We start from the raw sequence: 22,246 nt of genomic DNA on the forward strand, positions 1-22,246 counted from the left end.
TAAATACTTTTACAAAAGCATAATAATTTTCAGTTAATGATTCGTTAATAATGTTATCAAATGTTTAAATAGGTGTGTTGCATGTGTAGGAGTAAATGAATGAATAATTGTCATGAGAGTCGAAATGAGTTAAATTAAATAATACAATCGGGCAGCAAATACCTCAGCATAAGCCACATTTGACGGTTAAGGCACAACAACAATAGAAACAGTGATGCTTTTAAATTGTCACGTTGAGGACCCCGGCCCCTCCCTTTTGGGCGTGTGTTTACGTCGTCTACGTCTCCTAGTCTGCGTCTGTGGATCTCCGTGGGTGCGGTTATGTCTTGTGATCATCCGTCTCACCTGTGGCTCGACTCGTAATCATGTGGGACTTATGTGGTTTGTCTACTTAATGTGCGTTCGCGCAGTGTCCTGTGCTCGTCGTTGTCTGAGTCCTACACGTCATCGTGTGTGTGTGTGTGTGTGTGTGTGTGTCACTACGTGCGCTTACTGCGCTAGTTATCTGTCAAAATAAACGTAACGTTTGCTGCCACGTGAGATTCCTCCAGCGGGACGGTGAAAGGAGGGAGGCGTCCAGAGGTGGGCATGTCCTCCTACCGATCCAGGGGAAGCGGAATGGACTACTCTCGGGGTGGCAGGCCGATCGAGTCCATGAAGTGGAGCCTGGGCGGTGAGGAGGAGCGGATGGAGATCGAGGCGGGACTCCCCTACAGTCCACCCGACACGTCCGCCAGCCGCGCTGCACCAGGCGCCTCCACCAGCCGCGCTGCACCCAGCGGAGGGTTCGCAGCGAAGGCAGGAGGAGGAATGCCCACCGCAGCACCAGCAGCTCCCGGTCTCTCTCCCCTCATCGCTCTCCTCCTGGCGCGAAGCCTGGCGCCTGTTACATGTTTGTCTGTTCCAGTGTTTGTAAGTCTTCCCGTATGTTTGCCAAACTCCCCTTTTCCTGTTTGTGCCTCTTTGTGTAAGTGTACCTGTTTGTGTGTTTGTAAACGTTCCGTTGTGTTTGTCTAATGTGTTTTCCCCGGTCTTCCCAGGGAGGGTGTTCTAGGTGGTTCGTGGCGGACTCTCCACCGAGGGCGGTCACCTCCCAGACGCAGGACTGAGCGCGTCGGATCCGCCCATCGACGTGGGTTCGGGGCACTCGGTCCTGTTGGCACCCCGGGACGGGTAGTGCCCTTGGTGGGGGAGTCTGTCACGTTGAGGACCCCGGCCCCTCCCTTTTGGGCGTGGGTTTACATCGTCTACGTCTCCTAGTCTGCGTCTGTGGATCTCCGTTTTTATGGTTATGTCTTGTGATCATCCGTCTCACCTGTGGCACGTCTCGTAATCACGTGGGACTTATGTGGTTTGTCTACTTAATGAGTGTTCGCGCAGTGTCCTGTGCTCGTCGTTGTCTGAGTCCTACACGCCATCGTGTGTGTGTGTCACTACGTGCGCTTACTGCGCTAGTTATCTGTAAAAATAAACGTAATGTTTGCTGCCACGTGAGATTCGTGTCTCATCCTTCTCGCCAGCGCCACCGTTACATAAATGACTTTCCCGAGATGTTAAAACTTCTATTACAAAACATTCCCATATAAGATTATACTCTTCTGTGGGAATCTCTTATAATAAAAATGATAACATTAACATAGTTTACTATTAACATGAAGAGGGATTTGGAATGACGCGCTGACGCGGAGATCCGTCTTATCAGAAAATCCCGAGAAGAGAAACTTCATTAACAGCTGGTTAGTAATATTCATTTAGGAATTTAGTAAGTAGTCAGTAGTAATCCCTACAAAAGCAAAACGAAAAATACAATAACATAAAATGTTATAAGGTAAGAAAACAGAGTACACAAAATCACCAAGTTGAACTATGATGTTACATTTTTAACGGGTGGCCCGCAGTGCCAGCCTGTGGCCACTAGAGGGCGGCCACACGCTGCAGCGTAATCAGCGCGACTAAACGAGATGATCACATTGATCTAAGGGTGCGCAGTGACTACTGTGTTTTTGTGTGGAACAGATGTGTCTATTCCAATGGTAAACAGTATTCTTGAAAGACTCCCCTGGGAGAACACTAATCACTTCAAGATCATTCACAGCCCTGTAGGGGGGAGTGCACCAACACCTCACCAGTGCTACTGAACACACACCAACACCTCACCAGTGCTACTGAACACACACCAACACCTCACCAGTGCTACTGAACACACACCAACACCACACCAGTGCTACTGAACACACACCAACACCACACCAGTGCTACTGAACACACAACAACACACCAACAACACACCAGTGCTACTGAACACACACCAACACCACACCAGCGCTACTGAACACACACCAACACCACACCAGTGCTACTGAACACACACCAACACCACATCAGCGCTACTGAACACACATCAACACCACACCAACGCTACTGAACACACACCAACACCACACCAGTGCTACTGAACACACACCAACACTACACCAGTGCTACTGAACACACATCAACACCACACCAGCGCTACTGCACACACACCAACACCACATCAGCACTACCGAACACACACCAACACCACACCAGCGCTACTGAACACACACCAACACCACACCAGCGCTATTGAACACCACACCAACACCACATCAGTGCTACTGAACACACACCAACACCACACCAGCGCTACTGCGCTACTAAACACACATCAACACCACATCAGCGCTACTGAACACACACCAACAACACACCAGTGCTACTATACACACACCAACAACACACACATGCTACTGAACACACACCAACAACACACCAGTGCTACTATACAAGGCAGTCATGGCCTGGTGGTTAGGGAACTGGTCTTGTGACCAGAGGGTCCGATCCCCAGACTCGTGGGTTCGATCCCCAGACCTGAAGCCATGACTGAGGTGCCCCTGAGCAAGGCCCAGATAAAAATGTAAGTCACTCTGGATAAGGGCGTCTGCCAAATGCCGTAAATGTAAATGTACTATACACACACCAACAACACACACATGCTACTGAACACACACCAACACTACACCAGTGCTACTGAACACACATCAACACCACACCAGTGTTACTGAACACACGCTAAGACATGAATACCACATCAGTGCTACTGAACACACACACCAACACCATATCAGTGCTACTGAACACACACTAACACAAAACACCACATCAGTGCCACTGGAGTGCTAAGAGTGATCCACCACCCAAATTATTTCTGCTCTGTGGAGGTCCTGATGGGATGGAGATCCCTGAAGTGTCAGGGATTTCTGCTCTGAACCTCTATTTATGTGAACTATGCTCGGGCTCATGGTGAACCTGCTGGAGTTGCATGTGTAATGTCTCACATTACAGCTGGCTCATGATTGAAGATGTTAGTCCTTGTAGCAGGTTACATAATGTCTCTAAAGGTCATCTTCCTGGTCCATTATTTTCTTGGCCTCTCAACTGTATCAGGGTGTGGCAAGTGTAGAAATTATCACTGGTTTCTCAGACACCCGTGTGTGGCCTGAATGGAGGGCAGAGCAAATGATGAATTATTATTACTTGAATGAATTAATTATGAATGGATTAATTATTATTATTAAGTTTCACCTGTTGTGTCTGAAGTAGCAGCTGCATCCCAGCATGTCTGCTCAACTTCTGTCTCCTCCTCGGGTAAAAACAGTAACTCTTCAGCCCAATTAGCATAAACCAGGTTGTGTTTCCTTCTTCTTTCTTTGGATACACTCTTACTTTTTCACTCTTGCCTCTGCAGTTCACTCGTGAGACTAATCTGATACTGAATCTCTACTGACAAATTAGAAACGATCACCCAAGACAGAACTGAGCCAAGCAAGAATTTAAAAACCTGACCAAGCGGAGACAACACAATCACACTTATTCCCAGAATTGTTGGTGTCTGTTAATAAGTGAATGGATAAAACTTACTTATTTTAACTTTTTTGAAAACAGGGTTACACTTTTTTGTTGACTGAGTGTGTGAATTTGTGTTTGTATGTTTAGTGGTGGGTGGTGCTCTGTCCTGGGTGGTGTCCTCTCTCCCCTCCTTGTGTCTGTATGTCCACTGGTGGGTGGTGCTCTGTCCTGGGTGGTGTCCTCTCTCCTCTCCCTGTGTCTGTATGTCCACTGGTGGGTGGTGCTCTGTCCTGGGTGGTGTCCTCTCTCCTCTCCCTGTGTCTTTATGTCCACTGGTGGGTGGTGCTCTGTCCTGGGTGGTGTCCTCTCTCCTCTCCCTGTGTCTTTATGTCCACTGGTGGGTGGTGCTCTGTCCTGGGTGGTGTCCTCTCTCCCCTCCTTGTGTCTGTATGTCCACTGGTGGGTGGTGCTCTGTCCTGGGTGGTGTTCTCTCTCCTCTCCCTGTGTCTGTATGTACACTGGTGGGTGGTGCTCTGTCCTGGGTGGTGTCCTCTCTCCTCTCCCTGTGTCTGTATGTCCACTGGTGGGTGGTGCTCTGTCCTGGGTGGTGTCCTCTCTCCCCTCCTTGTGTCTGTATGTCCACTGGTGGGTGGTGCTCTGTCCTGGGTGGTGTTCTCTCTCCTCTCCCTGTGTCTGTATGTACACTGGTGGGTGGTGCTCTGTCCTGGGTGGTGTCCTCTCTCCTCTCCCTGTGTCTGTATGTCCACTGGTGGGTGGTGTTCTGTCCTGGGTGGTGTCCTCTCTCCCCTCCCTGCACCTGATTCCGTCTCCCAGGGGGGTGTGGCTTCTGGTTGAGAATACGCTGTGCGTGATTGGCTGCTGCTTCTCACTGGCATGTGACTGGATGTAAAAATTTTGTCTGTTAGTTGTGAAGCGACCTTGGGCATCTTGTCAGGCACTATTTAAAGACTCAGACTTTTTAAACTTCTCCTACTTTCCATTCCAAGAGTGACAACTGAATTTATCTGCTGTGGGATTGTGCACTGTATCTATCTGTTTTTCTACTGTCTTTAGCTACAGAATAGATTAATACACAGCAAACAACTCCTTGATACCAACATACACAAACTGAATACGTAAATATATGGTTTGCTTCTATTAGTCTGAGTTTATCTAGGAAAAGCAATTATTTTTATTTTGGTGGATGTGTTTACATGCATTTTGATAGCAAACAAGGGTTAAACAACAAACCTCTTTAATTTCAGACCAGCCATGGAGAAATACAAAATTGAAGTGTTCACAGGTGATTATGAGGATTCTGGCACATTAAACTACATCTCCATCAGACTCATTGGTACAAAGAGTTCAACTGAGCCACAAATTATGAACAAACTTTCAGTTTTTAAGATGGGGGAGGTAAGATATCTTCTCTTGATACAGTTATGTCACTCATATTGTGTAGTTTAAGAGATTTTGTTATGTCTTAATTTTGTTGCCTTAAATGTATTCAGTTTTGAAAACCGTCTATAATCTTAAATGAGTTCCAGTTTTAAATTAGTTGCAGTTAAATAAATATAAATGTCACAGTGCTGTTGCTGTGGTACAGCATAAATTATTTAATTGATAATAACTTCATATATAATTGTAAGTATATTTTAAAAAGAAAAAAGATATTTGCTTAGAGAGAAATGTGTTATCTTGATGTTTGTTAATTTGTAATGAATTTTCATGTAATTAAGTTGCTATGTAAACATATTTAACACAAGTGAATGTGAATTCAGTCAAATCAGATGGTTTATGCTGTCAGCATTAATCATCTTCCAGAGACTGATGCTTGATGATCAAATGTTGAATGCGACGGGTGATCTGGCATTTTGGAATTTAAAGGGTCCAAAGTTAAAGGTTCTGTAAAAACATATGCTGGCATTAGATTAATTCTGATTATAGGGAATAGAATGACCTATCCTCTGGGAAAGGATTCTTTATTTATTGAATTATGACAAATACCTCAGTACACCTGTGAGCAAACCTTCACAAACTTAATATATCTGAGGATGTCTGATGAAGGTTACTCCATTTTATTATAAACATCATTAATAGAGCTCAATTTCATTACTAACCATCATTAATCTAGCTTCATTTCATTAATAAACACAATTAATACAGCTTTTCCTGCATTTTTGGCACTTTTAATCATTTTCTTTAATGCTGATTACACATATCTTGAGGATCTTAAATTACCATGTAAATCTATATATAATAAACATTAATATGCTACTTTCTAACTTGTCTTGTCCTGACAGAAAAATGAATTTACTGTGGAGTGTCGAACAAGTCTTGGTACTCTCTTACTGGTTGAACTGGAATCCAATATTCGATATTTTAATGGTGATAACTGGTTCTGTTCCAAACTGATTGTAACCACACCTGAAGGCACCCAGCACCATTTCCCATGTTATCAGTGGCTGGACAGCAAACATAAGATCCTTCTCAGGGATGCTGTAGGTTAGTACGCATGTTTATTGTTGAATGTTGTGGTGTTGTACTATTATATCATTAAATGTTAGACTTACAGTAATTTGTGGAAATACAGTGATCTGAGATTGTTGGAAATAGATGAGACAATGTGGAATGCACAATAGTTTATAAATGGCAGTAGAGTTCAGAGTCAGAATGTAAAAGATAAATAAATCAATGAATCATGTTCATGAAACATCATCTTGTGTCCAATATGTTGTTCAGTAGGTTGGCAAGATGGTGATGTGCTCACAAAAGATGCCAAACATTGTCATAGTTATCATTATTTAGGGTGATCTTAGAAGTGGCCAAAATAGCACCAGACTCCTCAAGGTTAACGTATGAAATTTTGTGTGTTTTTCTGTGTAGCTTTGCTAAGAAATAAAGAGGCCAAGGGTAACCTCCTGGATCAAAGACAGCAAAATCTAGAGGAAAGGTGTAAAGTCTTCAGGTACGTAAATAAAAAATAAAATATATATATATTTTATATATATTATATATTGTTATATACACACACACACACACACACACATATATATATATATATATGTGTGTGTGTGTGTGTGTTTAACATGTAACATATACCCTGCAGATGGAGAGAGTTTCTTCCTGGATTACCAAATGGTATTGATGTATCCAGTGTATCTCAGCTGCCACCTGAGATCCAGTTCTCTTTGACCAAGAGTCTGAACTTTGACATCACTGGCAATAAAATGTAAGTAAATACAAAACTCTTCAGTTAACTTTAATATTAACCCAAACTTGTATCTGATGCTGTGTTATGTATTTATATCCCAGAGTGAAAGAGTTGAAGTGGGAAACCTGGTTTCACCACTCAGATGTTTGGAATAATTTAGAAGAGCTTCATCAGCTATTCAAGCATTATCACAGCAAGACATTTGGTATTTTTCCAAAACACTAAAGTCTATGTTAAACCCTTCTGTTATGGCACAGTGACATTTATCCTTTCTTACAGACTATGTCAAGGACCACTGGGACAGTGATGAGTTCTTTGGCTATCAGTTACTAAACGGACTGAACCCCATGATGATCCAGCGCTGCTCAGAGCTGCCCCCGAATTTCCCAGTCACGGATGACATGGTCAAATTATCATTAAAAAAGGAAATGAAGGTATTGCACAAACCAAAATGTGTGAATTTCTCTACTGTTTTATCTGGGCATATCATGACTCTCATTTGCATCTCATCAGAATGGGAACATCTTTCTCTGTGACTATAAGAGGCTGAAGGGCCTTGTGGGTAATGTAGTCAACAACAGACAGCAGTATGTTGCAGCCCCACTGTGTCTGCTCTTCAGCACTCCTGAGAAGAAGCTGATACCCATCGCCATCCAGGTAATGCCACACCAGCTCATTCACTACATGAGGGCTTCATTCCTTTAAGGTTCCTGCTTTTCTGCTAACTCAAGAAGGAGAAACCAACAGAATATTTGGACAGATAAGCCTAGTTTATACTCGACGCGCCGGGAGCGGCGCGAGGGTCCGCGCGGCGAAAATGACGTAATCGCTGTGGCTCTGACCGTGCGCGAGGTCGTGCACCTCTCGAATTTTGTAACTTCGCGCGCGCGCCGCGCTTCAGCGCGATGGACAAAGTCATGTTTGCCGGGTTCATACACCTATACAAGGTGGAATTAAAGCACTTGTACGTCACTTTAAAGGTCCAGTTCAATATTTTCCAGCACGATAAACATAATTAAGTTAAATATTAATACATATACTCGAAATGAATTGAAATAATTCGCTTTTTTTATCACATTAGTTTATGGTTGTTTATTTTCAAAACGCCCAATCTTAACGTCTTCACGTTCTCTCATGTTTCGCCCTGGAATTACAAGAGGCTCGTATTTGTTAACGTATCGTTTCGGACAACACTGCAAAGCCATATTTACGTTTGATGCCTGATGTGTATATATACGGTCTCTGGTCAGGTAAAAATGTTCTTTCCCCGTTATTGCAGAGGTTTTTTATTCTCCACTGCCACCTATTGCCACCTATCGTTTCGGAGAACACTGCAGCGACGTTCGCGAAAGTATAAACGCCTACACAGCTCGCGCAGGGTCGCGCGAGGTGAGCGAAGTCGCGCTACGGTCGCTCGCGAAAGTATACTTGACACGTCGCGAGGGTCCGCATGGCTAAAATGACATATGATGACTGTGTTAGTGGTTCTTGTCCACTAAAAATCCTTTTCAAGTGTGACTCTGCTCTTTTATTCTATCCTGTGTTCCTTCAAACAGTTGCTGCAGGACCCTGGGGAGTCAAATCCAATCTTTCTTCCCACTGATTCCAAATGGGACTGGCTGTTGGCAAAGACCTTTGTGCGCAATGCAGATTTCTACGAACATGAGCTGAACTTTCATCTACTGCGCACCCACCTGTTGGGAGAGGTGTTCACTATCGCAACACTGCGCAATCTGCCATCAGCACACCCTCTGTTCAAGGTGAGCGCACACACTGGTGCTTACAACAGAGCTGATGGCACAAGCCAAACAAACAAGTCAAACAAACAAACAAACAAGTCAGGGTAGGTCACAGGTTAAAACCCTCGTCCTGACATAACAACTTCTGTGGATATACAGTCTGGATGAAGGTTTGATTGAGTAAACAAATAAACAACCACAATAAACAGACAATGAATGCCATATGATGACAAATAAATAAATAATGATTAAATTAGTACAATAAGCATATCTTTATAGAATCATAAAAATGTACTATTAATTGTAGTATCTCAGGTGTCCGATGGATGTTTTTAACAGCATTAACACGCTGTATAAACAGCATAAACACACTGTAGTGCATTTATTCCGCCTCTACATGCAGCCCTGAGGGAAAATTCCACTGTTGAAGACTTATGTCATGTTACAGCCCCTGGCCCAATCTCCTTGGTTGTTGGCATGTGGTCTGCGTGTGGTTGTGTCCATATACGTGCTTCCTTCGGTTGTGGTTCAATGTACATCTGTTAATTTGTCACCTGTGTTGTGTCTCATTGACGTCACACAGTCACACACTTAGGTCTTATTTATTTTAAGGTATGTATGTGTGTGTCGATGTTGTGACCATCGCTCGTCTTTGTCTGAGTTGATCTCCGTGTGTTAGTGTTGTCCAGTATATTCAGTATGTTTCCTAAGCGCAAGAGCATAGATGTGTATGTTAATAAAGCGTGTTTCATTAATGTTCGTATCTGTATCCTGCCTCATCCCTCGCGTTACAATTTATCACTCTCCTGTGTTAGTGCTGTTAGTGTTAACCTTTATTTAAACATAATGTCTCTTGAATTAAGTTTCTCAGTATGAAACATCTTTGTCTTTTCACTGATATGAGTAACCTTTGTGTGTAATATTAACTGAATTGTTTATCTGGTTTTATGTGGTCAGCTCCTCATACCCCACACTCGCTACAATCTGCACATCAATATTATTGCCAGGACCAACTTGATCTCACCTGATGGGGCTTTTGTGAGGGTACAAACATTTTTGAGTCATTTAAGTAAAGCTTTGATATTATACCAGAATGTTCGTCTTGATATCAATCATGAAGGAATTTAATGATTTGTGTTGTATTTACCATACAGTACACTGCAATAGGTTTTGGTGGTGTGATCAAATTCATCCGAAATGCAACCGCCTCTCTGACGTACAGCTCCCTCTGTCTGCCAGACAATATCATGGAGAGAGGCGTGGACAAGATTCCCAACTACTACTACAGGGACGATGGCTTGGACCTCTGGAACGTCATCACCAAGTATGATTCTTAGATATTATATTATATTTATATTTGTTTTCAAAAGGTTATGACATCTAAGATTATTTATAAGAAGTACGAAGCAGAGATGGGCACTCGAGTGAGCGACTTGAGTCGAAGTCACGCTTAAGTCGCCTAGCAAAAGACTTCTGACTTGACCTGAAACTCGTCCCTAATGACTAACAACTTGACCTGGACTCAAACCAAAATAATTCTTAAACATTAAGTCAGTCCGTTATCCAGGCACTGTGTTCGAGTTACAGAAAAGACACTTTCTTTGTGTGTTTATTTTGCCATCATTCCTTACTTATTTCTGTGATTTGGGATGCAACCCCTTTTCTTGTGACGCATCACAACATTGTTTATCGTGATCGGGAAATCGGAGAGAAGAGTTAAATGTAAACAAACGACGTTGCCATGACTACGGCTGGAGTACCTGTGGAGCCTTTGACTACAGGGGTTTAAAGCCTTGGACAAAACTGAAGGACCCAACATGTAAAGAAAGTGGGAAACAAATTAAAGACACTGAAAAACCACATCAAACTTCATAAGGCTCCTGAAAACATCTTTATATTTTTGTTTTAGTTTACGCTAGCCACTTAGCTGTCACTACAGCTAATATATAAAATAGTTACTTGCTGTCTAAATTGCTACAATCTCCTACAGAAAATGACAGTGCTGGAAATGAGCATTCGGAGCTTATTTTCTGAGTTTAAAAGCTGGTGTTCCTGTCTTGCGTGAAGAGTATCAGAGTGGGAGTGCGGGCAGTGGACCATTGACCAAGTTTTGCTAACTCAAACCCTAACTCCACCGACTCATTCACCTACAGCTAATGTTAAAGCTAACCCAGGTGACAGAGACAACACAATATAAAATCACTTCATCTACTTCTTCTTGGGAATGATTCTATCTATGGTTTGAAATATCAGAAACTTATAATTCACTGTGAGCCAAATATCACAGTTAAATGACAAAAGCCAACAATATTGGCTGACCACATAACAGTGACGAGGCAAGAAATGTTTTACTGAAGTGTGAGTAAGTCTGACTTATTGAAATGAGGCCTTAACCGCTTCAGCACAATTAACGTTCAAACATTTATCAGCTGTCCTCTGCCTGCATGGAGAACATGTATATTCTCAAGTCTGCTCGCTCGGACTGAACACTTACACAAAACTACACAAAAACTTTCATGTTAGATAACCAGAACTTTATTGACACCGTCAACCTGTTTTTGGGCAGATATAATTGTTTAGGCAAGATGGACTTAAAACAAAAAAAAAGGGCGTCAGAATCTTAACAGAGAACTTTTCACAGTGTGCAATCTGTGTGTCACCCCCCCCAAGGGTGTTATCGCTCCAGAGACACAAAATCCTTCCCCCTCTGTGGTCGCCGTAATCAATCTGCAGGCCTTGGATTAGAGCCATAACAATGATAGAGCTTATCAGTGTCTGGGGACAGTTCAACCCTGTGAGGACTGGATCCTGTCCTTCATCCCCACAGCCCCTCACCCCACCTGAATCTCCCAGTAAGATGGAGACGCTGGTGTCAGCTGGGACGAGGCTGTTGCTGTCACTCTCCCTGTCACACAGTCCTCACATCCAGTGTCAAAGCTGTCCTCCAGTCTCACCTCCTGATCCCGCCCCTCTGTCCCTTAGACACTCCCCTCTCACCTCCTGATCCCGCCCCTCTGTCCCTTAGACCCTCCCCTAAGAGGAGTGCACTTCAAGTTTGCACCCAGCATGCCTGTATCTGTCCAATAGGAGATAGGCAGCACATCTCACATACTGCAACTGTGGCAAATCTGCAATATGTAATAAATATATGAACAATGTATATATAATTGAAACATTTCTGCCAATATTTAAGTATATCTTTTCATGGGACGACACTGACAAAATGACACTTTGACATAATGAAAAGTAGTCTGTGTGCAGCATATACAAAATAACAAAAAAAAAAAACTCCCAGTACAACCATTAATGTCTAAACCACCTGCAACAAAAGTGAGTACAAGCCGTAAGTGTCAAGGCATTTTAATACGAATGGATATTGTAACAACATATCTGTTTGTATATCAAGTGGTTGCTAAGGCAGCAACAAAATTAGGAAATTCATAGAAAAAGAGCTGAATATATATATATATATATATATATATATATATATATATATATATATATATATGAATTCCTTTCTGCTTCTGTGTCTAAATGTTTGACCACTTTGCTCCACACCCATTAGGTTTGTCCAGAGGGTGATAGTGCATTACTACCTCAATGATGCTGATGTTGAGAGAGACTCTGAACTGCAGAACTGGATCAAGGAGATATTTCAATATGGATTCATGGGAAACGTGAGCACTGGTATGTTTATTATGTATCTGCTAGGACAGATACAAGCCATTTTCTAATGTGTTAATGCAATATAACGTCTGGATTAAATATATCTAAATATATTCTCCCTTTAATTAGGAATTCCTCAGTCTTTGAACAAAGTGGATGAACTTGTCAAGTTTGTCACCATGGTGATCTTCACTGTGTCTGCCCAACATGCTGCAGTCAACAATGGCCAGGTTCAGGACTGAGGTTTAGTCTAATCCACTGTTATGATGAACTGGATTACATAAACTGACCCTGATCTGTGCTGTTTCAGTTTGAGTTTGGTGGTTGGATGCCCAACTTCCCGAGCACCATCAGACAACCCCCCCCAACCAGGAAGGGAGCAACCACAGAGCAGACAGTGGTGGACGCCATGCCTGATGTCAACACCACTGTTAATGCTCTCATTATTCTGCGCTTACTGAGCACCAAGTCAAGTGATAACGTGAGTCTAAACAACACAAAACTAGTGCAACTGAGCATAGAGTTTAAATAAGTTTACTGAACACTGAATTTAAGTAACAACATGGATAAAAGGAGGTTTTAGAAAGCTTTGTGTGTGTGTAGTGCCATTGAATATTGGAAATTAGACTAAATGACTCAAGAATCTGACAGGTGTGCTTAATTAGACTAATTGACGCAAGAATCTGACAGGTGTCCTTAATTGGACAGATGCAGTAAAAATAAATGCACATAAGATCACACACCTTTTACTGAGATTCCAAAGTGTTTGATCTATGGACCATGAGAAGAATTCAGGTCACACTGTATGACACCAGACCAGCCCTCCTCCCCTTCACACTCCTTCATGTTTACGCTGGTCTTCATAATCACACTGTATGACACCAGACCAGCCCTCCTCCCCTTCACACTCCTTCATGTTTACGCTGGTCTTCATAATCACACTGTATGACACCAGACCAGCCCTCCTCCCCTTCACACTCCTTCATGTTTACGCTGGTCTTCATAATCACACTGTATGACACCAGACCAGCCCTCCTCCCCTTCACACTCCTTCATGTTTACGCTGGTCTTCATAATCACACTGTATGACACCAGACCAGCCCTCCTCCCCTTCACACTCCTACATGTTTACGCTGGTCTTCATAATCACACTGTATGACACCAGACCAGCCCTCCTCCCCTTCACACTCCTTCATGTTTACGCTGGTCTTCATAATCACACTGTATGACACCAGACCAGCCCTCCTCCCACTCACACACCTTCATGTTTACGCTGGTCTTCATAATCACACTGCATGAGCTGCACTGTGGAATTTTGCCAGGTTTCAGTGTCCTCATTTTCTTCATGACATCTTAAGGGGGGCATCTTACCAGTGGGGTTGTTCTCTTCCTGCAGTACCCACTTGGCTATTATCCAGAGGAACTGTTTGATGACAGCGGACCCCGTCAGGCGTTTACAGATTTCAAAACGGATCTTGGCCATCTGACAGCTAAAATTGAAAAAAAGAACCAAAATTGGAAACTTCCCTACACTTACCTGAGTCCAAAAAATGTGGATAATAGTATTGCAATTTAGAGACAATTATGGAACAATTCGAAAGTTACTTCATCTGTTTTACTGACCAAACTTAGTTTTGTCCTGTTTTCTTAAATCTTATTCTACTTTTGGGTGAAATTGTTTAATTGTGATTTTATTTTGAATTTCCTAGATACTCTTTCAATAGCCTCTTATCTCCTAAGATGCAAACTAATAATATTAAAGTTCAATAAACTAAATTAGTTGTATTAGCTTGGGTGGAAATGTTGGTGTAGGGAAATTATTAGTATTGAGGTAAAACTTTCTGTAGTTGATTATGACTTGTGGTGTACTTTGCATATTTTGGTCTTATTTTTGGGTAAATCATTTCACGTAAATTTACGATGTACTAATCACCTCAATTAAATATACATAACGACTAATCAGACAACTGATGTGAGAACTGTTCCAGACACACAGTAAGAATAAATAGCCTACTGTCAATAAATACAATAAATACATTTCCAAAAGCATAATAGTTGTCAGTGTGACGTTGGCATTGAGGGCACAGGGGGCGAGGGGGTTTGTTTAACGTCTTTATCATCCATGAAGACAAACACATACAAAGTAGGCCTAAAGGGCTGTCGTGGCCAGACGGGCGCACAGGAGCGCAGAGGAGCCGTTAGGCGTAAACGATGCGCCGAGTTGACATTGAGAAAGTTTCTACAGCACGCAGGGTAGCAACGAGTGTGTGTGTGTGTGTGTGTGTGTGTGTGTGTGTTTGTGTGTGTGTGTGTGTGTGTGTGTGTGTGTGTGTGTGTGTGTGGGTGCCCTGTGACAGTAAGTTATTGATTTATTAATGTTATTAAATGTTGAAACATGCTACTGCAAGGTTTGTTGTATGTGTAGGAGTTCTGAATGAATAAGTGTTGATTCATGTTAGAGTGTAGAAATTAGTTAAATTAACTCTTAATAAAATGTGTTTGCAGTCCAACAGAATAAGACACACATGATGGTTTAGTTGAAGCAACCATGGAAATTGTGATCTTTAAAATGACTTTTGCTAAATGTTGTAACTTCTATTACATGAGGTTCCCACACAAGATTATTAACATAGTTTACTAATTACATGAAGAGGGATTTTGAATGACACGCTGAAGCGGAGATCCGTCTTATCAGAAAATCCCGAGAAGAGAAACTTCATTAACAGCTGGTTAGTAATATTCATTTGGGAATTTAGTAAGTAGTCAGTAGTAATCCCTACAAAGGCAAAACGAAAAATACAATAACATAAAATGTTATAAGGTAAGAAAACAGTACACAAAATCACCAAGTTGAACTATGATGAATTTTACATTTTTAACGGGTGGCCCGCAATGCCAGCCTGTCGCCACTAGAGGGCGGCCTCGCGCAGCAGCGTAATCAGCGCGCCTAAACGCATTGATCACATTGATCTATAAGGGTGCGCAGTGTGACTACTGTGTTTTTGTGTGGATCAGATGTAGTGTACACAGCCCTGTAGTGTAGGGGGTTCTCCCACTGCCCCAGCTCAAACCCCATCTTGGTTGAGATCTTACACTTCACCTTCCTGGACTATTCCTCCCTCCTCCTTGAGTGTGACTGGGTCCGTCTACGTGGGCCTTTACTGAGAGAGGCCCAGCTGCAGTGCAGGCCTCCACCCAAATTACTCCACCAGCCTGATGCCCCGTTATACTGTTTATGAAATTAAAGGGTATAAAAAATTGCAAGGTATAAAAAGGTATAAAAAATTGCAAATCTAGTTTAATGGCAGAATCTGTGGATGTATGCTATGTATGGCAGAATCTGTGGATGTATGCTATGTCTAGTTTAATGGCAGAATCTGTGGATGTATGCTATGTCTAGTTTAATGGCAGAGTTCCTTGGTTCTACAAGGTCACAGTACCAAGACTAAACATGATGAAAACACTGGTGAAAATCTGATGTTGGTGTTCAGTGTTGAGTCCTTGAGTTGACTGAGACGTCTTGCTGGAAGGTGGATGTTCTGGGACAGGAACAGACCCATGTGCAAGTCTTTCAGATTGTTGCATGCAGAACGCCACGTCTCCACGTGCATTAGATAAGATGAGCTTGAAAATGGATCAGATGAGTTTAAACTGAGGTTTCATCTCAGGAATTGCTGATCTTAGATCACGCCCTCAGTTCCAACCTGACGTGTGAGATGTCGTTTCATACAGGTAGACGTGTTTCTGTACATTCAAATGTGACAAATAATCAAGCAGTACTAGAAATGACTGAAATCAAGATTTCAATTATTAAAAAAAAAAAAACAATGTAATGACTACCTTTAAACACTAGATGGGAGTATTTGATTTAAAAAAAGATTAGGCCCAGCTGCCAGGACCACGTGGAGTGGTGAACCATACACAGGTCTGGTATATCCTGACTGGTAAATCCTGAGACACGATAGATCTTAAAATCATACACTAAACATTTATTAGACTGTAAAAATCCAACTTAAGAATTAGTTGTCTACTTGAAATAGCTGTTGACTGAACTCAATTAAAAGTTAACACAACTCAAGCTTTATTGTTCTGGTCAAAATTTAAGAAACGTATTTTGAAAAATGGTATTTTTGTTACTGAAGAAGGATCTGCGCATGCGCTGTGCCTGCCCGGGAAGGACGTTTGGGCTTCTCTCCACACCGACTGAGGTAAATAGTTCATGATCCATAGTGTGTGAATGAGCCAAAGTAAGAGTAAAAATGCTGTCGTGTTTTGTTAAATAACCTCACTGTAGCTGTTACACTGAGCCAGGTCAGTCGTGGTATGGCTTTATCTTAGTTAGCTGTAAGGGAATTTGTGGTTTACTGACCCTCAGTCAGAACACTGACATTCAGTTCACTCCACAGTTAGAATCTCTCTCTCTCTCTCTCTCTCCCTCCCTCCCTCCCTCCCTCCCTACCCACCTCTACCCCTGTAGTTTTCTACTACCCCTAGACCCAGTCTACTGTACCTCCTCTCCTGATAAGAACACAAATCATATATATGTTTTATTATTCTGACCAAATTGTGTTAAGACACATCATCTTTATTATGTATTTAACTACATGTATTTCTATTAAACTCTGGAACTCTTTCCTGACACCCGTGTGTTGTGAATCTGTCCTCCTGGCACAATCTACGGAACACTGAGGGCTGAACAAATTTATAATCATGATTATGAACCCTGATAGTGTTGATCTACGTCTAAAGACGATTTCAGAAACCTTGGCAAGCTATCTACGTAGCTTAGACAATTTTACTGTTTTGTCTACTACAAAACCTGAATCCACATAAAGTTAACACTGAAGCGTTTTTTAGCATTAAAGTAATACAAACCGGGTACCCCCTTTTTTATTAATTATTTTTGGGTTTTGCCATGTTGTGCCAGTGTTTTGCACCAGATTCTGTGAGCGTGGGGTTTTGTGACCACAGGGGCGCTGTTTCACAGTTTCTGTTCACACACATGAGCGCGTTACGTATGGAGTCAAATTAGGGTCTTTAATGGTGACGAAAAAAAAAATAATATCGCAAATATAAGATTAGCATTTTGCACGCCTTTTGCTCTTGGCCACGCCTCTTTCCCCGCCCCCACACAGAGGGTAAAACCGGAGCAAAGAAAAGAGAGAAGCGCAAAAAAAAATTATGAACGTAAAATGCGAGACGCAAAGAAAAGCAGTGACGCGCAAACAAAAGAAAGAAACGCAAAAGGGAGAAAGTATTGCAAAAAAAAAGCAGCAACATAAAATGTGAAACGCAAAGAAAAGAAAGAAACGCAAAAGAGGGAAAGTATTGCAGAAACAAATTAGGAACGTAAAATGCAAAATGCTAATCTTATATTTGCGATATTATTATTTTTTCGTCACCATTAAAGACCCTAATTTGTCTCCATAGTTACGAACATAAACTACACTCATGTGCTTCTTTGTTCTGTTGATGTCCGCGAGCCAAAAGATAACAGATGTTTGTATTTACATTTTATCGTTAATTAACATAATTAAATGAGTTTTGTGTACTTGAATTCTAAGTTGATCTGATTTATTTATTTAAATTAACAATTAATATTAAGGCGAATTAACAAGTAGCCTACAGAGGATAATTACATTTCATTTTTTCCAACACAATTAAATACGTTGGATGCGCTTGAGTTGAACTAGATTTTTTGAGTTTATGTACCTTTGTGCAAAACGTTCTATGGAATATTTACATATTTATTTATTTGGTTAAAATTAGATAAAGGATAAAGTTTTAAAGTGTAGGACACGTGTATTAAATCAGGATTATTAGGAGGACGTGTATTTATACAAGAGGATATCATATTAATATACAATGCCACATAAAATCAAATACTACAAATCTTGGGAATTATTTAATAGATTAAGTATATTTGCATTTTGAATTCTGTTTTTTTATACCACTAATACAGAATAACAGAATAAACAAGCTCCTAATAGCTAAAGGAGTCACATTTCTCTTTGCCTTGTGTTCAACCCAACGGTGAACAACTCTTCAATAAGTAGGAGACAGAGTCAGAACAGTGACAACTAGGTGCACATGAGTTGTCAAAAGATTTATTATAAAGATCTTTACAAAATGTCTGTGGCAAAACCGTCATATGTATTCCCCAGTCCAAACCCTGTTTATGAGGCAGAAGCTACAGCTATGCATACAGTTTAAACTTGCTCACTACAATTACATTTCCTTTCATTTAACTCCAGTCTCAGTACAGTTTCATGATGAATACATAAATAACACATTTAACAGCAAAAAAAAAAAGGTCCCCATTTTGTGCCTTTAAATGTGAAGATCAGAATCTTGAGTACACCTGCCGTCTCTGTGAGAGAAGGCTGCCATTTGAAGGCTGGTTTAGTAAAGATGATGAAAGCAGCCGCTGATGGAGGAGCACAACGCAGAAGCTCTTGTCTATAGTTCCCTCGTCTCGGGAGGGAGAGCCTGTGGCTGACCTAAACGTCATCACAGCACATGGGGAAATCCTACAACATGCTGGCATGAAGCAGAAGGAGCTGGGCCTGGATGGAGACGTGATGGAGACAACGTTCTTCACAACGTTCTTCACAACGTTCGTCACATACTCCCGTTTTTGTTTGGACACAAGGCCCCATATGAGTGTTAATGGATACAACGCCAGACAGCTACTACACGCCATGATTCATGTGCAAAATCTACTTCTGAAAATCCACACCAAATTTGGCGACTCGCTACTCATCACTGTTTCCCTTTCAGGACACACTGTGGTGCCGCGTCATTAAGAGGAGACGCGTGACATTGTCCGTTTGGCAGGCCTCCTTCAGAGAGCCTTGCTGCTAAGGAGAGAGACGCTGGTTCAGAGCCCTTTACTCTGGATAAGGTGCCATCTAGTGGAGAAGTGAAGCTCTGCAGCTGCCGGGGTGATTAAAGGTGTGTGTGTGTGAGTGTGTGTGCGCGCATCCCACCCAATGTCTAGATGTCCTAACCCCAGAACCCCTACGATGACGAGCACGGGCCTCCAGTGAGGTTGTTGTTCTGTCCGTCCTGGATGGCATGGCTTGCTTCGTTCGTGAGAATGTGTTCAGCATCTGATTGGGTTTTCCTCAACCTTTCCAGAATGAAAAACAGGATGTGAGTGGTTTTGTGGTTCAGTGCTGCTGACATGTGCAGTGTAGTCTGGACAGGAGCCATGTTTTTATTGTTTTGGCTGTGTAGCCCAGCGTGCTGGATTCGAAATCAAATTTATGAGGTTAGAGGTCAAAGAATGCTATCTCACTTTGAGTGTCTACATTGGGTGACCCACTGGAATCAGACTTTGTTTTTTATTGTAATCCTCTAATTCATAAGTAATTTGATAAATGAAAGGTGGGGTAACTGATTCACTAGTTCCTGTATGTCTGACTCTGTAACCACATCTCTTACTTTTCTCTGTTGAAAACGATGAAGTCCCTCTGCACAATGTCCAAACGCTGCTGCAGGTGGCCATTCTGCTCACACACACACACACACACACACACACACACACACAATAACGTTCATTACAAGGTGACCTGAATACCATCATTTCCCACTCAGGCATGGCAATCACATGTGGTACCCACCCCAGATTCCATATAAGGAAAATCACCCCAGGTCTTTTGTATATGTGACAGACTTCACTAGTAATGTCTCTATGTATCTGCCATTCTGGTCTGCTGTTACTACAAGCTGAAGTTTCTCTACAATTTTAAAGCTTTTTAAGATCTTAAAGGTCTGCATGGACTTTAACAACTCTACCTTGCTCACATCACACACACATAACGTCACATATAGAGGAGCAGAAAGGGAGGGACACACAAGAAGAAACAGATGCATGAATCCTGGCAGTCTTATTTGACCAAACCTCTCAGAGAAGTGTGTACAAGTGCAGACCACTGTACAAATTTGGCAAAACATCATTATACTCATTATATCTTTCTGATATATACCACAAATGACATGTTTGTCTATTATATAGTTATTTTGCTGACTGAGATTGTGTGTCTGGTTTTAGAAGACGGCGAGAATCTGGGGATCAATTATTCAGCTTTGCGGAGGACTGGTGCTCAGTATTCTTCACAGGTCAAAAATGCAAACCTCCCTTCTTATTTAGTACTGGCCAGTGTTGGAGAGCTGGGGTAGAGGACAGGAGCACTAGGAAGGGCCGGGGGCAAAGTGTCGGGGGCAGATGGGCCGGGGCAGATGGGCCGGGGCAGAAGGGCCGGGGCAGATGGGCCCGGGTGGGATGGACGTTTTTATTTTGTTCTCACCGCAAACTCTTCAGTTTGTGTGGCTTCATCTGTGATTTAATTAAGCTAATCCCCCTGTCAATTATAGGATCAGGAGCAGACAGGTCTCCAAGGAGGGAGGGAGGGAGGGAGGGAGAAAAAGATAGAGAAGAAGCAAGATTGTAGAGATTATGGAAAATTAGTGAAAAAGGAAAGCATGAGAAAGATGGAGTTGAAATGTGGAGAGAGGTGAAGCAGGGTGGTGTGGTAGTGATGTGTTGGGTGGAGAGAGGTGAAGCAGGGTGGTGTGGTAGTGATGTGTTGGGTGGAGAAAGGTGAAGCAGGGTGGTGTGGTAGTGATGTGTTGGGTGTAGAGGTGAAGCAGGGTGGTTTGGTAGTGATGTGTTGGGTGTAGAGAGGTGAAGCAGGGTGGTGTGGTAGTGATGTGTTGGGTGGAGAGGTGAAGCAGGGTGGTGTGGTAGTGATGTGTTGGGTGGAGAGAGGTGAAGCAGGGTGGTGTGGTAGTGATGTGTTGGGTGGAGAGGTGAAGCAGGGTGGTGTGGTAGTGATGTGTTGGGTGTAGAGAGGTGAAGCAGGGTGGTGTGGTAGTGATGTGTTGGGTGTAGAGGTGAAGCAGGGTGGTGTGGTAGTGATGTGTTGGGTGGAGAGAGATGAAGCAGGGTGGTGTGGTAGTGATGTGTTGGGTGGAGAGAGGTGAAGCAGGGTGGTGTGGTAGTGATGTGTTGGGTGTAGAGAGGTGAAGCAGGGTGGTGTGGTAGTGATGTGTTGGGTGTAGAGGTGAAGCAGGGTGGTGTGGTAGTGATGTGTTGGGTGGAGAGAGGTGAAGCAGGGTGGTGTGGTAGTGATGTGTTGGGTGTAGAGAGGTGAAGCAGGGTGGTGTGGTAATGATGTGTTGGGTGGAGAGGTGAAGCAGGGTGGTGTGGTAGTGATGTGTTGGGTGGAGAGAGATGAAGCAGGGTGGTGTGGTAGTGATGTGTTGGGTGGAGAGAGGTGAAGCAGGGTGGTGTGGTAGTGATGTGTTGGGTGTAGAGAGGTGAAGCAGGGTGGTGTGGTAGTGATGTGTTGGGTGTAGAGGTGAAGCAGGGTGGTGTGGTAGTGATGTGTTGGGTGGAGAGAGGTGAAGCAGGGTGGTGTGGTAGTGATGTGTTGGGTGGAGAGAGGTGAAGCAGGGTGGTGTGGTAGTGATGTGTTGGGTGGAGAAAGGTGAAGCAGGGTGGTGTGGTAGTGATGTGTTGGGTGTAGAGAGGTGAAGCAGGGTGGCGTGGTAGTGATGTGTTGGGTGTAGAGGTGAAGCAGGGTGGCGTGGTAGTGATGTGTTGGGTGTAGAGAGGTGAAGCAGGGTGGCGTGGTAGTGATGTGTTGGGTGTAGAGGTGAAGCAGGGTGGTGTGGTAGTGATGTGTTGGGTGGAGAGAGGTGAAGCAGGGTGGTGTGGTAGTGATGTGTTGGGTGGAGAGAGGTGAAGCAG

At 42.8% G+C, this 22,246-nt stretch overlaps 2 protein-coding genes across 4 annotated transcripts in view; one reads left to right on the plus strand and one right to left on the minus strand.

The window, feature by feature from the left end:
• Positions 1-4,837: 4,837 nt before the first annotated feature.
• On the plus strand, positions 4,838-14,541 carry LOC143487781 (hydroperoxide isomerase ALOXE3-like). The gene is made up of 15 exons (XM_076986950.1): positions 4,838-5,006; positions 5,136-5,286; positions 6,174-6,375; positions 6,757-6,838; positions 6,980-7,102; positions 7,186-7,289; positions 7,364-7,518; positions 7,598-7,741; positions 8,641-8,844; positions 9,781-9,867; positions 9,978-10,147; positions 12,389-12,510; positions 12,619-12,719; positions 12,800-12,970; positions 13,886-14,541. The coding sequence occupies exons 2-15, from the start codon at positions 5,143-5,145 to the stop codon at positions 14,063-14,065; spliced, it is 1,989 nt and encodes a 662-aa protein (XP_076843065.1). The 5' UTR covers positions 4,838-5,006; positions 5,136-5,142; the 3' UTR covers positions 14,066-14,541.
• A 4,045-nt stretch (positions 14,542-18,586) lies between these two features.
• The window catches only part of stk32a (serine/threonine kinase 32A), a 45,138-nt gene continuing 41,478 nt past the window's right edge, over positions 18,587-22,246 (minus strand). For all 3 annotated transcript variants that reach the window (XM_076986980.1, XM_076986977.1, XM_076986978.1), the window contains exons 12-13: positions 19,936-20,000; positions 18,587-19,621 (exon numbers count right to left, since the gene is read on the minus strand). In XM_076986980.1, the coding sequence (XP_076843095.1) occupies positions 19,510-19,621; positions 19,936-20,000 (177 nt within the window). In that variant the 3' untranslated portion in view covers positions 18,587-19,509. The remainder of the gene's footprint in view (positions 19,622-19,935; positions 20,001-22,246) is intronic.

The sequence above is a fragment of the Brachyhypopomus gauderio genome, unplaced genomic scaffold, assembly GCF_052324685.1.
Source record: "Brachyhypopomus gauderio isolate BG-103 unplaced genomic scaffold, BGAUD_0.2 sc50, whole genome shotgun sequence".
Lineage (NCBI taxonomy): Eukaryota > Metazoa > Chordata > Actinopteri > Gymnotiformes > Hypopomidae > Brachyhypopomus > Brachyhypopomus gauderio.